Source organism: Natator depressus, chromosome 4 (genome assembly GCF_965152275.1).
Source record: "Natator depressus isolate rNatDep1 chromosome 4, rNatDep2.hap1, whole genome shotgun sequence".
Taxonomy (NCBI): Eukaryota; Metazoa; Chordata; order Testudines; family Cheloniidae; genus Natator; species Natator depressus.
The window spans coordinates 121,755,037-121,769,749 of record NC_134237.1 but is presented as its reverse complement, the minus strand read 5'-3'; the positions used below and the strand labels follow the sequence as shown (position 1 = coordinate 121,769,749).

General features: G+C 41.9%; 1 protein-coding gene across 2 annotated transcripts in view; it reads left to right on the top strand.

Moving 5' to 3' along the window:
- The window catches only part of CFAP99 (cilia and flagella associated protein 99), a 110,711-nt gene that overhangs the window by 56,494 nt on the left and 39,504 nt on the right, over nt 1–14,713 (top strand). Inside the window, exons 3-5 of one of the 2 annotated variants that reach the window (XM_074951798.1) lie at nt 1,193–1,337; nt 5,303–5,397; nt 13,210–13,322. In XM_074951798.1, coding sequence (XP_074807899.1) covers nt 1,193–1,337; nt 5,303–5,397; nt 13,210–13,322 — 353 coding nt within the window. Of the gene's footprint in view, nt 1–1,192; nt 1,338–5,302; nt 5,398–7,739; nt 7,776–13,209; nt 13,323–14,713 lie in introns of those variants that run through there. The other variant, XM_074951800.1, reaches the window with a different exon arrangement.

Below are 14,713 nucleotides of genomic sequence, written 5' to 3'. Positions count from 1 at the left end.
TAGCCCTTGCCTTTCCCTCAGCTCAGTTCCTTTGTCTCTTCAGGTACTTTCATCTGTCTTTCTTCTTGGGCAGGAAGGCAATGAAGAAGAGTCCTGTTTGCCTTACTCCCCAGCCTTAAATAGAATTTACATAAGGCGGGAAGCCTTTGTTTCCACGGGGAAAGTACCAGCAGTGTCCAAGGTGGTACTTTTTACTAGGTGACATTATCACCTGACCTTACAGTGTCAAAGCAACCATCAAACCAAGTTTATTTACAGTGTTCACAGGAAGGAACTCTTGGAAGATGGGGGATCCACATCTTCGGAGACTTGTTGTTTTTTTCCTAATAGACCATTAAGGCTGATTGCTTACTATCTGGTGGGTGTCTCCAAGTATAACCACAGTTGTAATTGTAACATAGTCAATATTCCTAACTCCAGATACAGAAATGATACATGCATACAAATTGGATAATCACATTCAGTAAATCATAATCTTTCCAATGATATCTTACATGAGCCATCTTGCATAAAATATATCTTAGTTATTCCATATTCATATCATAAGCTAATTTCTATAAAGAATATGGAGCATCACGTCACAGTGACAATGGAGACCAATAAGGTAATATGCACAGAATCTACATTAACAAGGATCCTGAGACTTGCACATGCAGAATGTATGAATTGTATGGATGGCCTGTGGCCACTTTCTCCATCCTATAAGTTGAAGTAGCAACCTCAGAGGGGTACTTCCCCTGGCCCCGCCCTGATTCTGGGCTTCATTTCACCTCCCCAAACTACAGACACTTCTCCTACATACAACCACATCACTTGGCATTATATAGGTAAAGAGAATTTCCCCGTGCAAGAGCAAAATCTCATTGGAGGTTCCCCATTCTATTGGGTGAGTTAGTCATTGATCATAGCTCAAGGACAATACATTACTTTACATATACGTTTTCTTTGCATTAACTGTTGACTTTCACACATCATTTGAGGTTTTTTGCTAAATGCATGTCAGCAGATTAACTGAAAGTCAAAGATTTTTTTCTTTTAATTTTGCTTTACAAAGGCCATCAACTTCTTAAAGTTGTATTCATTTTTAAAATAGTTTTAAAATTATGCCTCCTCCACCTCAGTCAGTGCTGTTTGATTTAATATTTTGTTCCCTGAATTCATTCATCATTACTTATTTTTTGTATCCCTCTAGACCCTTAATGTGACAGATGGAGCATTTGAGTTGGAGACTCTAGCTGGATGTATTGAATATAAACCTTTATTGGACATAGTAGTCAATGCATTTTTTGTTCGGGATGGGAAGCATTGCCTGTCTTCTGAGCGCAATCTCTATGTGGGTAGGTATTCTTTTAAGCTACATAACGTAGTATAACTATGGAACATAAGAAAGATACATTATTTCAGTTGTTCAGGTGTTACGATTAGATTCCATGTTAAGCATTATCATTTTGCTCAGTGCTATACAAAATATCAAGACTTGGTCATTCACCAGTGATCTTACAACCTAAAGGCCAAATCCTGGAATCCTTTCTCAGTCCAAACTCCCACTGATGGAAGTTTTGCTTGAGTAAGGACTGCAGAATTTGGCTGAAAGTTAGACTGACGGTACAGTTCAGATACATGATCATATCCATCACTAGAAGAAAATAAAGTATCCAGGTGGTGCAGATTTCACTTAAAAATTTTCTTCAACAGCCTCTGTGCTGTCCCACTTATGGGATCTAGCACTTCTATCATCGCACTGCAGAATTGTATAGCAAAGCCGTGTCTGCTGAGAGAGGGGTGTGACAGCAGCACTGTCATGCTAGGATGACCACCAGAGTTCCTTTGCCACTGACACAGACAGCTAAACAGAATTCTTTCTTTTCCGTGAGCTAGTTAGCCTATTTTATTATTAGTTAGGCCCAGATTTTTAAAGGTATTTACTAGGCATTGCTCCATTCAGCACTGTAATGCTTAACTGACTTAGGCTCCAATATGGCTTAAGTCACTTTTGAAAATGAGACTTAGGCTCCTAAGTCAATGAAAGGTTCTTATAGTGTCCCAATGCACAGTTTTCTGGACCTTTCAGGGGTTTAAGTCTTTATTCTACCAAAACCACTATGGCACCGACTTCAGCATCAGCAAAAACATCAACACCGATCTTCTCCCAGCACTAGAGGAACCTTCTTTGGCACTGAGAACTTTCCTGGTCTGGACCTTCTCCCAGGCCCCACCACCTTCAAGGATACCCATGTTTCAATCAGCGCAGATAAGACTAGCGCTGTTGGCGCTGGCAACATTACCTCCCCAAAAAGAGTGGTATGGGTATGATAACTGTGAGGAGACTTCTTCAGAGGAAGTGGAGCAGTCAGCCATCAAGTATTATACCAATGGTATGTCCCCTGAGGATCAAACTGGGACTTCGTCTCTCTTCATAATGAACAGAAGCAATTTCAGGAGCTGACAAGGAGAATTACTAATACCCTTTTGTTACAGACTGAGGGGTCTGCACCATCTGATACCCTTTTTGACATCATGGAATTGCATACAAAAGACAAAGTCACCTTTCCTAATCTCCAAGGACTGTTCAAGCCAGCAGAAGACATTTGGCTCTTTTCTATGTCCTTGCCACCAGTATCAAAAAGGGCTGATTGTATGTATCCTATACCTTCAGAGGGCCAATTATTGTTACAACATCCATTGGCCAATTCCATGCTGATCTCGACAGCTCAGGAATTATCTAAAAGTTACAGAGCATCCATGACTGCTCCCTTTACATAGAGAAGGATGGAGGACCGGATCCCATTGGAATAAAAGTTATCTTTTCCACTTCTGGGTTGCCAAGCAGCAAACTGCCAACTCTCATGTTCAGACTCCATTAACCCTATTTAGTACTCCTTACTGGATGAACAAAGGGAAGCAACAAAGTTTGGTCACTGAAGATAGACATACCCAGAGGGTAGTTTATGACACTTCAGACTCTATTACCAGACCTATGCCCACTGGCATTGCTCTAAGGAGATATTAATGGGGTAGGTCATCAGGCCTTGCTGCAGAGTCCCAAAAACTGACAGAACTCCACTTTGAGGCTTCAGCTCATTTTAGTGATAAAATGGATACGATTCTGCAGAAATTAAAACCAAGAGAGTTAAAGCCCAATCTCTAGGGCTTTTCCAGTCCTCATCTCTTCAGAAAAGAAAATACCTTATATGTTGTTTCAGTTCCACAGGCAATCCCCTTCTGTTCAGCAGCAGCAGAGCACTCAATCCCAGAGAAGATACCAATCTTCTACCTTTTCCAGGATTGCTCCTGCAAAAAGTCCACAATACAGACTGCATATTGTCCTGCTGGTGGTGGCTACGCAACACTGTGGGCAAGATGGCGGAGAGTCACACACTTCTATCTATGCAATTTGGACCACATCTCTTGACCTTCTATGATGCCTGATGCAAGTTCACTTCATATTGCTGGGTACTAGATATCATCAGAGGTGGTTACTCAATCACATTTTACACCAGGCTTTCTCCCATCCCTCTCCCTCTCATGAGAAACTTCTGTGGGAGAAAATAAGCTCCCTTCCATAAAGGAGGCTATAGAAGTGGTTCCTCTGTTGCACCAAGAGCAGGCATTTTACTCCAAATATTTCCTAGTGCCCAAAAGAGATACAGTCTGAGACCCATCCTGGACCTCAGAATCTTAAGCAAATTTATGAAAACCTTCAAGTTCAGGAAATGAATAGCTAAATGTGAACCTCAGCTATCATGATTCCGATTCATCGTACATCCAAGAAAATTTTAAATGATACCTAATTATCCACAGTTCTCCATCATAAACAAAGAGCTTATGTTTTTCAGTGTCAGAAGCACATAAATTTGACCATTAAGCTGACTATTGCTGTTCCTGGATTGGCAGGATTGGTCCTGTCAAAGACCTCCATTAATCAGGGGGAAGTCGGGGGGTCCCTGAATATTTTCCCTTATGAACAAGTTGAGAGTCCAAAGGTCATTGGCTTAGATTTTTCTAAGCTGCTTGTGACGCTCCTTGCCAAGCTTCATTGACACTTAGATTATCAACGTTGTTTATCATGGCTGTTACTATATGTGAGCAGATTTGAATTTAATAATGCTCTTATAGATACATCTGTATTCCACTAAGACCACTTAAATGTGTTGCTATGCTGAAACAGAAGATTGATACTCTGTTACCATACACTGAGTTGCCTCCAGCACATTGGTCAAGATTTGCTAATAGTTACCATGCTGTGGTATCTGAGATACTGCACTATAGGCAAATCAACTAAAGCCTGGTATGTTCCTCAGGGCTACCACTGTGCTACAGGGGTTCCTTAGCTTCACAGGATCAGAGAAACACCATAGAAGCTTCTGCCAGTTCTGGGGACAACTCTACGTTTCTCTGCCTTTTCCTTCATTGGCCCCTATTTGCTCAAGACTAGAGCTGTGTGGGGAATGCAACTGCACACGAAACAACATTTTTTTGAAAAAGAAAATGTTTTGGATCAATTGAAATGTTACATTTAGATTTCAACTTTTAATTTTTTTTTTAAGTAAAAAAATAATTTTCAAGATGAAAAATTGTATTGAAATGAAAAGATGAAATGTCCCATTCGGAAAAAGTCAAAATGGAATGTTTTGAGCTTATCAAAATGCTTTTCTTCCCCTTTTTAGGAGCAAAACTTCATTGAAGCAACACATTCCCACAAAAAGTTTCAGTTCCAAAGAAACAGTATTTCCAACAGAAAAACTTTCTGTCAGAAAAACTTTGACCAGTGTTACTCAGGACGCATTTGGTCCCTTTCCTCTCCAGCAGCTTACACTGCCTTAAGTTCTGTTCCTGCAAGGCATAGAACACCTTTAGGAGTTTAGCTTTAGCCCTACAGAGCTTCTAAACTTTGCAGGAGTTGATCTTCCAAATATGCAAACTCTCAATTGTCTGAAGGCTACCCCACTGCCTTCAAATAACTATGGTTTGTTTTGTATTTTTCTGTAGTTAAAAGCTTCAGATCTTCAGCTTGTGTAATTCCAGTGGATCTATATTGATTTACACCAGCTGAGAATCTGGCACAAAATTGAAAATAACTATAGTATCTGAGAGTCGGCTGTGGTAAGACAAACAGGGTTGTCTTTTTAATGGCAATCATTATATAGCCCCGTTATACAGACAAAAGGAAAAAAATATTTAAAAGTTATTAATAATGAAAGTGCCAAAAGTGAGTCACATGATTTGGTTTCAGCCATAGCCCCATGGTCAAAATCCAAAAGTGTAATGAATATAAATAGTTTTTATATGTGTCTTTTGATAGTTATTTGCTATTTGGCCACTTTTCAACTGGAGGAGCTTGGTCTTCAGCAATTCAGCAGAATTGTCAAATCTCTGGACATTGCTAAAATGTATAAGGTAATGAAAGTAATTTCACTTAAGCAAAAATTTTAAACTAACATCACACCATGTTTTCATATTGTTTGATTAATTATTTTTTGAGTCTAGAGTTCTTTGCTGTGATTTTAAAAACTGTGGGTACTGTTCTTCCTTCACTTACACTCTGAACTTTTCAGCTTCTGAGTTAATTTAAATAAGACTAGATGAATGTCTTTTGGTTAAATGATGGGAAATCAATATTCTGCTAGCACAAAACTGCCGCACTTCCGCTCAGTTTATACTACATGTTCATGATTTCTTTCCATGTAAAGCAATAAAAATTATACTACATGGATGTACCATGGGTAAGCTCTGATTGTCTAGATGTCTGAGGAGACATCCAAAACACTGAGGTTTTGGGTAATTGGCATTTCAGTTCATAAATACATTTGTGTTCAGGGGAAAGGCAAATTTCAGATAACTGGGATTTATCTGTACAGCCTTTATACTTATTACCCTGCTCATTGTGACTGCATTGCCTTTCCAGTGAGCATAGTTGTCATGTAGTATAAGAGAAGAGAGCAGGCTAGGCTGGCTGTGTTGTGCCTCTGAAGGCCTTGGCATGGAGTGTTTCCATAAAGTCAGTTCAGACAGTAATGATGTAGTTCATTAATTGTTAGAGATAAGAATAGAGGAGATGTGGCTAGGAAGATTATCAAAATCTGATGGGCAAATGACACTTTTTTTAAAAAGTTCTCCCAACCCCCAGGCCTCTTTGTAAAGATTTCTGGGGAAAAACAAGTGGTTTGGACACTTCTGGAGCTCGCGTGGCTATCAATGATATTTTACTTTGCAAAACATCTGATTTCTAATCCATACTGGTTACCGCTCAATGATTCCATTCTTTTAACCACAAGTACTCCTTTTCTCTTAACCTTAGGTGGCTGGAGTGCCAGTGTCCCTGACACTATTTTGCTCCACACACATTTATTTTCTCCTTCCTTGCGTACAATATATCTATTCCATAAAGGAAGGTGTAGTACCAAGTGACCTTCCACACTGTTTCTTCTGGTACACTTTTTTCCTCTTGCATCAGAGAAGCTTTTTTGTCTCTAGAGTGATGCTAGATTAGATGAATGCACCTGCAGCAGAGGATTTAGAAGCAGCAGTTGGTCCCCCAGCAACAGGGACAAAAACAACAGAAGGCAGATTTGCAGCCGTAGCAACAGCATGAGGGTGGCAGACAGAATTCTGGGATACCCTTTGGGGATGTTGACCTATTACAACATGCTAAGATCCTCCTGTCCTGAGTTCATCTTGCCTTTCAGTTGAGATGCAAACTAGTGTTTCATGTATATTACTTAAACAGATTTACTTTATCTAATGAACATAAAAGGAGATGTTTCTCCAGATCATGGGCCCAATTGTGTGACTCTTAATTATGCAAGTAGTCCTTACTCATATCAGTAATCTTTCTGAAGTCTAGGGGACTATTTGAGTGAGCTCTACTTGTGTGAGTAAGAATTGCAAGATGGGATTCGTATTTGTAAATGCTGATAAAATAGAGGAAAAACCCTTCCTCCATACCAGAATATGGCTGGGTATTTTGATTAAAGCAAAATAATTAGGAATACTAGACACATTTCAGTCTGAATGGAAAATTAGGAATCTGTGCATTAGGAATCTAAACATGGAATCTATGCATGTAATAAGAGAACATACAAGAGCTCTTTAAGGCCATATACCTATAAAAATATTTTATAGGGACAGGTTCCAATCCTGCAATCTCAGCGGGATTCCTCTTATGAGAAAAGATGACTTGCCTATTGGTTGCAGGATCAGGACTTACTGTTTTTATTAATCTGTATTATTCTTATATGTATGTGAGGAAATTGAAGGGTTTGTATCTTAGAGACAAGGACAAAAGAGAGTCAAAAATGAAGAAAATAACTTTGAAATGTACTGTGCCATTAGCCTTACACCTCTTTATTTTTATGTCATTTTAGCACTTTGTTGACTATAGTGCTGTGCAGCAATAACTGATCAGCACAAAAATACATACTGACTTAGTGTTTTGTTTATTTTTAGCCTTCTGGAATCTGTTTTGTTCTTCTCACATTCTGAATCCCTTCAACCTTGACAACTGCTAATAATAATGACCTTGTTTGTAATGTGCTTTGAGATCTACGGATGAAAAGCACTAGGTATTTTAAATTATTATTACTGTATTATGGGTTATGCATGTAATAATGCCTAAATTAAGATTTCCTAACACTTCCCATTATAAAAAGCAGTTGTGGCAGGTCCACAGGGAGCATGACAACCTACTAACATTATCAGTTACTCTGTTAGCTTACATGGCTGAGGTCTGTGCTGTGGATATAAAGGTTCCTACCCTACTGATGACCCAAGTCAGTGTAAGTATGATTCTATGTGATAGAATTTTCATTTTTTTCAGTTTGCTTTTTTAAAAACTTAGGAAATACTCTACAAAAAATTACATTAAAGATTGTTATGGTTGCAAAGTGAAGTACATAACCAACTTTAATTCACCACCCCACCACCACCTGCCCCCTGGCCTGTTTACATTACAATAATATCTTTAATTACATGATCACATACTATTTTATTACTTCAGTAATATATTAAAGCACTACAGTGGGCAAAATTAATCCCTGGTGTAATTCCATTGGTTTCAGTGGAATTACATGAGGGATGAATCTGGCTCATTGTATTCTATGAGTAGTGAAACTTGGAGCACTTGAGGACAAGCTATCAGTGTCTACACTGAAGAAATTATCTTTGTACTGGGCAGTGTGTTTTTCAAGATGAATAAGCAAAATAAGGTCATTACCAAAATGATAGCTCTGTGACTTCCCTTACACATTTGATACCGATAACATCACAAGATAGGTGTTGTAATAGCAAAGACACAAATAATCACTAATGAGGATGCTACTTATTTACACATGACAAAAAGGAGGACTGAAATGCAATGGAATTTTTCTCATGGCTCATTAAATAACTGGTCTACAAAACACAAAAGTTCCCATTGTTAAGGAATGAAAAATGCACTGTAGGTTCATGGGACTGTATTCTACCCACACTTACACTCTGTGCAACCCTATCACGTGGATCATTAAGGCCAGATTTGTGGACTTTGGTTCAAACAACCTCCTAGTCAGAGCTGGAGGTTGGCATACCCTGGAATGTGTGTCCAAGAGTGGCATTCAAAGCCTTCTCTGGCATGGCACATAAAGAGCCTCTACAGGGCTCATGCACAAACCCCTGATTCTTTCTGTTTTGTCTATCCTTGAGGACTCATGCAAGAACACACTGGTCACTAAAATATACATCACCGTAGCAAATATCTTAATTATACCTTTCACAACTCTCTGTATATTTTAGACAACTCATAGTGTTTGATTACTTAATTACCCATTTTTCCCTAATAGAGTGTGAAATCTTCATGGCCACTATGTAATTGGACTAGCAGCAGGAAGCCTCCAGGGACAATAGCCACCTGTCAAAGATATATGTAGTCTTGAAGCCATGTCGGTCCCAGGATATTAGCAAGACCGGGGGAGCGGGGAGTGATGTAATATGTTTTACTGGACTAATTTCTGTTGGTGAGGGAGGCAAGCTTGTCTCTCACTCACCAACAGGAGTTGGTACAATAAAATATATTAGTTCACCCATCTTGTCCCACCTGCTAATGATAGGTTTCAGAGTGGTAGCCGTGTTAGTCTGTATCAGCAAAAAGAACGAGGAGTACTTGTGGCACCTTAGAGACTAACAAATTAATTTGAGCATAAGATTTCGTGGGCTAAAACCCACTTCATCGGATGCATGCCGTGGAAAATACCGTAGTTCTCTGTGTATATATATCTTCCTATTGTATGTTCCACAGCATGCATCCGATGAAGTGGGTTTTAGCCCACAAAATCTTATGCTCAAATTAATTTGATAGTCTCCAAGGTGCCACAAGTACTCCTTGTTCTTTCTGCTAAAGATAGCAGTTAGAAAATTATGTACGAGTAGGTGCTGCCAACCCAAGAACAAGAGTTGTTAAAAGTCAGTTGATCTGAACTTATTTTTCTTATAAACTTTGTCTGCTTTGGATAAGAACTGATTCATTATCTTTTATCAGTATATATTTATGTTTCATCTGCCTTGAAATGGTAGCTGCAAGCACCATGCAGAGGATGATTAAGCAAAGATCCAGGGGGTCTAGGCCCTGCAGTCAGAGGGAGCTGAGAAAGAGCAGTGAATCAGAGGCACAGCGGCAGGTGGTAGCGCAATGCACAATTGATTGCTGCCTGATAGGGTGGGCTGAGTGAGAGGAATATCAAGGACGCAGGAAGGGAAGGAAGAAAAGAGTCCATATGGAAAGAAGGGTCTGCCAAAGAGCAGCAGTCCTTGACACCAGCATTGGTTTAACTAAATCAGTTTAAAAACACCCCTTTGGATTAACTGGTGCAACTCAGTGTGTAGATAAGGCCTTCAGTACATCACCACTATGGAAGAATACTGTGACATTGGACCTGATTCTCTTCTGCCTTGTGCCCTATGTCGGGGTGGGGAACCCTTTTTCTATCAGGGGCCATTGACCCACAGAAAAAAATCAATCACAGGCCACACACAAATAAAAAGCAAAGGTCTGATCCAAAGCCCATGCCGTTGACTACCCCGGTCTTTGGATCAGATGCTGTGATGTTGTTCTCGCCGTAAATCAGCCCTACCATCCCCTGCTGCTGTTGTGTGGCTCTTCTCTGAATTCCCCCTGGTTTGTCAGTATATTTCTGGGGGGCCCAGAGACAAGTGCAGGAATCCCAGGAGCGTGGGGGGGCTCCTCCCCAGAACTGGACGGAGGAGAGCTGTCCTCCCCCTGCTCCGGGGTGGATGTCCCAGTGGCTACCCAGGATGGAACACTTGGATGGGCCCTGACTTTGGGTGGGTGGGCAATGACAGGGGGCAGGGGTGGGGGAGAGCATGGAATGGGGCTGCCTCTCCCCTTCCTCCTCCAGCTGGCCTTGCAGGGGCGATGGACCCAGGCACGCACCAGCTCTGAGGGGAGACGCCTCTCTCCAGCGGCAACGGCTTCTGTCCCACCGCCCCACGCCAGGCCTGGCTCCCCAAGCAGCAGGCCTACCTTTTTTGAGCATTCCTCTGCCATCGCTGGGCCGCCCGCTTGCTCACCCACCCTACTCCAAGTGGCGGATTAGCCCCTATGCCAAGGGGGTCTGCCCAGGAGCCCCTGCCAATTGTGGGGCCCTGAAAAAATGGGAGCCCCTGCACCCCCACCCACTCTGACCCCCTGCCCAGCGTGCCTGCTGGGGAACAGGGTCAGGGTGCGGGGGCTTGCCCCGCTCCGCCCGCCTGGTGCTCCAGTCAGGGATTGGGGTCAGGGCATGGGGGCTTGCGGGCGGGCACACCCCCGTGTTCCGACCCTACTTCCCAGCTGGAGTGCTGGATAGGCAGAGCGGGATGAGCCCCCAACCCCACTCCCCAGCTGGAGCACCCGGCGGGCAGAGCAGGGCGAGCCCCAGACCCCGCTCTCCAGCCGGAGCACCAGACGGTCAGAGTGGGGCGAGCCCCCGCTCCCTGGTTGGAGCTCCGAGTGGCAGAGCAGGGCGAGCCCCTCAACTCCGCTTCTTGGCTGGAGTGCCAGGCAAGTGGAGTGGGGTGAGCTCCCAACCCCGCTCCTCAGCTGGAGAGCCAGGCAGAGTGGGGTGAGCCCCGGACCCTGCTTCCCGGTTGGAGCGCAGGGTGGGCGGAGCGGGGCAAGGCAGGGCTGGATGAAATTAAGCAACAGGCGAAATCTGGCCCACGGGACATAGATTCCCCACGCTTGCCCTATGTGGTGACATTTACACCTGTGCAAAATGGGTGAAAAATGTTACTGTGCTAACATGGTACTGTTTTACATCCAGTTTGCACAGATGTAATGACAATATAAGATGCAAAGTAGTAGCGAATCAGACCTATTGATTCCACAGGGGAGGATCCTACATTTGCCCATATGCAGGGTGTGGTAAACCCAGGACAAACAGCTACAAAAGGGGAGTAGTAATTAGTCCCAGGGGTTTAAAAGGCCCCTCCCTATCCACTGAGGAGAGAGAACTATGGGGCAATAAGGTTCAGCTGGAAAAGGGGTTGCTAGGGAACCAATTAGGTTCAGCTGACTCCAACTACTTGGGACCTTTTTAAACCCTCCCCTGAGTGGTAGGAGAGGGAGAGTAGGGAAGCTGCCAGTAGGCTGTTTGCTGCAAGACACCAAATCTTCCCAGTAAGGAGGCTGCACTTGCTCCCCAGAAGGGGAAGAAAACAAGCACAAGGAACTGACTGAGGAGAGGAGTAGCAAGACCCTGTGCCACCCATAAGGATTTGCCTTGCCCCAATCCTGAGTCTCCAAAGCTAAAAAGGACTGAGATGAACAAGATATTTTGCCACAAGAGAGAATGATTTGCTAGACTGGCTAGGAGGAAACATATCTCATTGCTGTAGAGCTAACAAAAAAGTATTCCACCAAAATTAGAATCACAAATAAAACAACATTATCCATACCCTAGGGCAGGGGTTGGCAACCTTTCAGAAGTGGTGTGCCCAGTCTTCATTTATTCACTCTAATTTAAGGTTTTTGAATGCCAGTAATAAATTTTAATGTTTTTAAAAGGTCTCTTTCTATAAGTCTATAATATATAACTAAACTATTGTTGTATGTGAAGTAAATAAGGTTTTTGAAGTATTTAAGAAGCTTCATTTAAAACTAAATTAAAATGCAGAGCGCCCTGGACCGGTGGCCAGGACCCGGGCAGTGTGAGTGCCACTGAAAATCAGCTTGCATGCCACAGGTTGCCTACCTCTGCCCTAGGGTTTCATTTTCATACCAGGCCATTTTGGGCTGAATGGAGTGCCTGTGGTTTTCCAGAGCTTGATGGACTAGGTTCTTCAGCCCCCCAGCCAATATGCTCTAGGGTATTTGGATGATGTGGTAGTGCACAGGCTAAGATGTGCAGTAGTTAAAAATGAGACCAAATCCCTAGGTACTTCCTTGGAAATGGTCCCGTCAGGCCTATAGTTAGCAAAGTGAAGGGCTCACAAGATTTTTCCACACTCACTGTCAGGCAACTCCTTTCATTTCTAAGGATTGTAATGGAAAGGTCGAAGTTCAGATTTGGAATTTGTCCTGAAATCAGTGGCCCATAATGAATGAGAGTACCATATTTTAAGATTCTAGTTCAAAAGGCCATTTAAATGTTAAAATTCTATAGAAAGGCTGATGACCTTTTGGTGAACTCCAATAGAAAAGTGGAAGTTCAAATGTTAGATCTTGTTTTTTCCAGTATTCGGAGGCCCACAATGTATGTGTGTGCCAAATTTCAATCTTCTAGTTCAATGGGAACAGAAAATTAATTGTGTTACAGTCATCTTTATTGTATAGCTAGATTTACTAGACTAGAATCATTTCTTTACAGTACCCAGTTTTTTTCCCAGACACAAACTTGTGTCCCAGTATTCTGATGTTTTAACAGGCAGTAATTTGGAAACAAGGTCACACTGCATCAAAACATCATCATACTATGAACATGGGGGTGTTTTTCAGGTCCATAAAAAGATTTTAGGACTTATTGATATCCCACAAGGTATGGCTTCAGGATGTAAGGTTGCTGCAACAAAACTGAAATGCACCTACAAATACCGGGGTGTGTATTAATTACAATTGTAGTGTAATACACAAGCGAAGTCTGCAGCAGTGTTTCTAAGAAAAACTGTATAATCTCCATGTAAATATTGCATGTAACTCAATTCTTCAGTTCATCAAATTTGAAAGAAGTAATCTCTTGTTAGTTTCTTAGATTCTTCTTCAGTGTCTTGAATTTGAGTACATGGATAAAAGATGAATGGAGTCAGATATATGATTCTCTTTATGTAAAAGAGAACTGGATTGATCCATTGCTAGGGTAAGTACTAAATATTCAATATATTTGAAAGTTTAAAGGTGACATCATGGAAAAAGGTCCTCCTGAAAATTCAGTTTGCTTTAAAATATATTTCTTTGCAATTTGATATGTTTATAAAACCATATGGTCCAATCCTGCTCCTATTGTAGTCAATGTCAAAACTCTTATTGGCCTCAATGGGAGCAGGGCAGACTCTTTAATTTATCCATAAGTGAGCTACTTAGCTCTAAGAAAAGTTCTCTCATAGATGTTACACGCTAGTTTCCCCAACCCAGTAAAGAACAGAAAATGAAACTGGAGCATATAATATTGAAATCAGAGTCAAACAACTATCTTCTAAAGTTAGGCTTTGATCCAGCAAAACTTTAAGCACATGATTAATCCCACTGACTTCAGTGATACAACTCTCATGATTGAGATTGCATACGTATTTAAGTGCTTTGCTGGGTCAGGACTCTAGGGCTGTCCAAGTTCAACAACGGTTCTAACATGTAGACACACAGGGCCAAACTCTGTTAGGCTAAGCATATACCAGCTGGTTCCACTGATACAGAGTATAAACCATCATCTGACTCAGTTGTTATATTCAGTACAATTTAAAAAACCACTGTTTAGGTGGAGGCAAAGTAGTAAACACGCTGGTATAAATTCTGTCTTGAAATACACACACAATTCCAGTAAAGTCAGCATGAGTTGTAGATGTGTGTGTGCTGGCAGAATTTGGCCCATTCCATCCCCAGTACAGTAATTCAAAACACAATGGCTGCTTCCAGTGATTTTTATAAATATTTTTAAATCTGGGATTAGTATTTCATTAGATGTAAGACCACTTAGCCTGATTGTCATTTACACTCAGTGTAAAGGGCCCTTAAAATGGACATAAATTAAATTTACACCCTCTTTGAGGGTGCTTCATACACTGTTAGAGTGCTGTAAAAGACTTGAGTTTTATGAGACTCAGGGGCATTGTTTTCATTAGTCCCTGTATCATCTGTTCCAAGTGTTGGTCTCTCTTTTCGTACTGTAGAGCCTGAGCCTCTATCTTCTGCCGAGGCAAATTCTCAACAGGCACTTGGCCTGAATAAGGAGTGCAGGACTAGGTCCATAAACTAGAAATATCTAGTAGATATTACATAACAATGAATACTCATGGCTCTGCTCTCCAGGGGTGGCAGAAGCTTCTTAAAAATGGAAGGGCCAGTGGCACCTGAACTGTGGCCCCACCCCCCACACCCCCCCTTCCCCACAAGGCCCTTCCCCGTCTCTTCCCCCAAGACCCCGCTCCCTGCTCACTCTTCTCTGCCCCTCCCCCCCACTCGCCCTTAGGGCTGGTAAAAAGTGGGGGGGCCATGTCCTCCTAGCCCCCCATTCCAGCGCCCTACTGCTCTCAA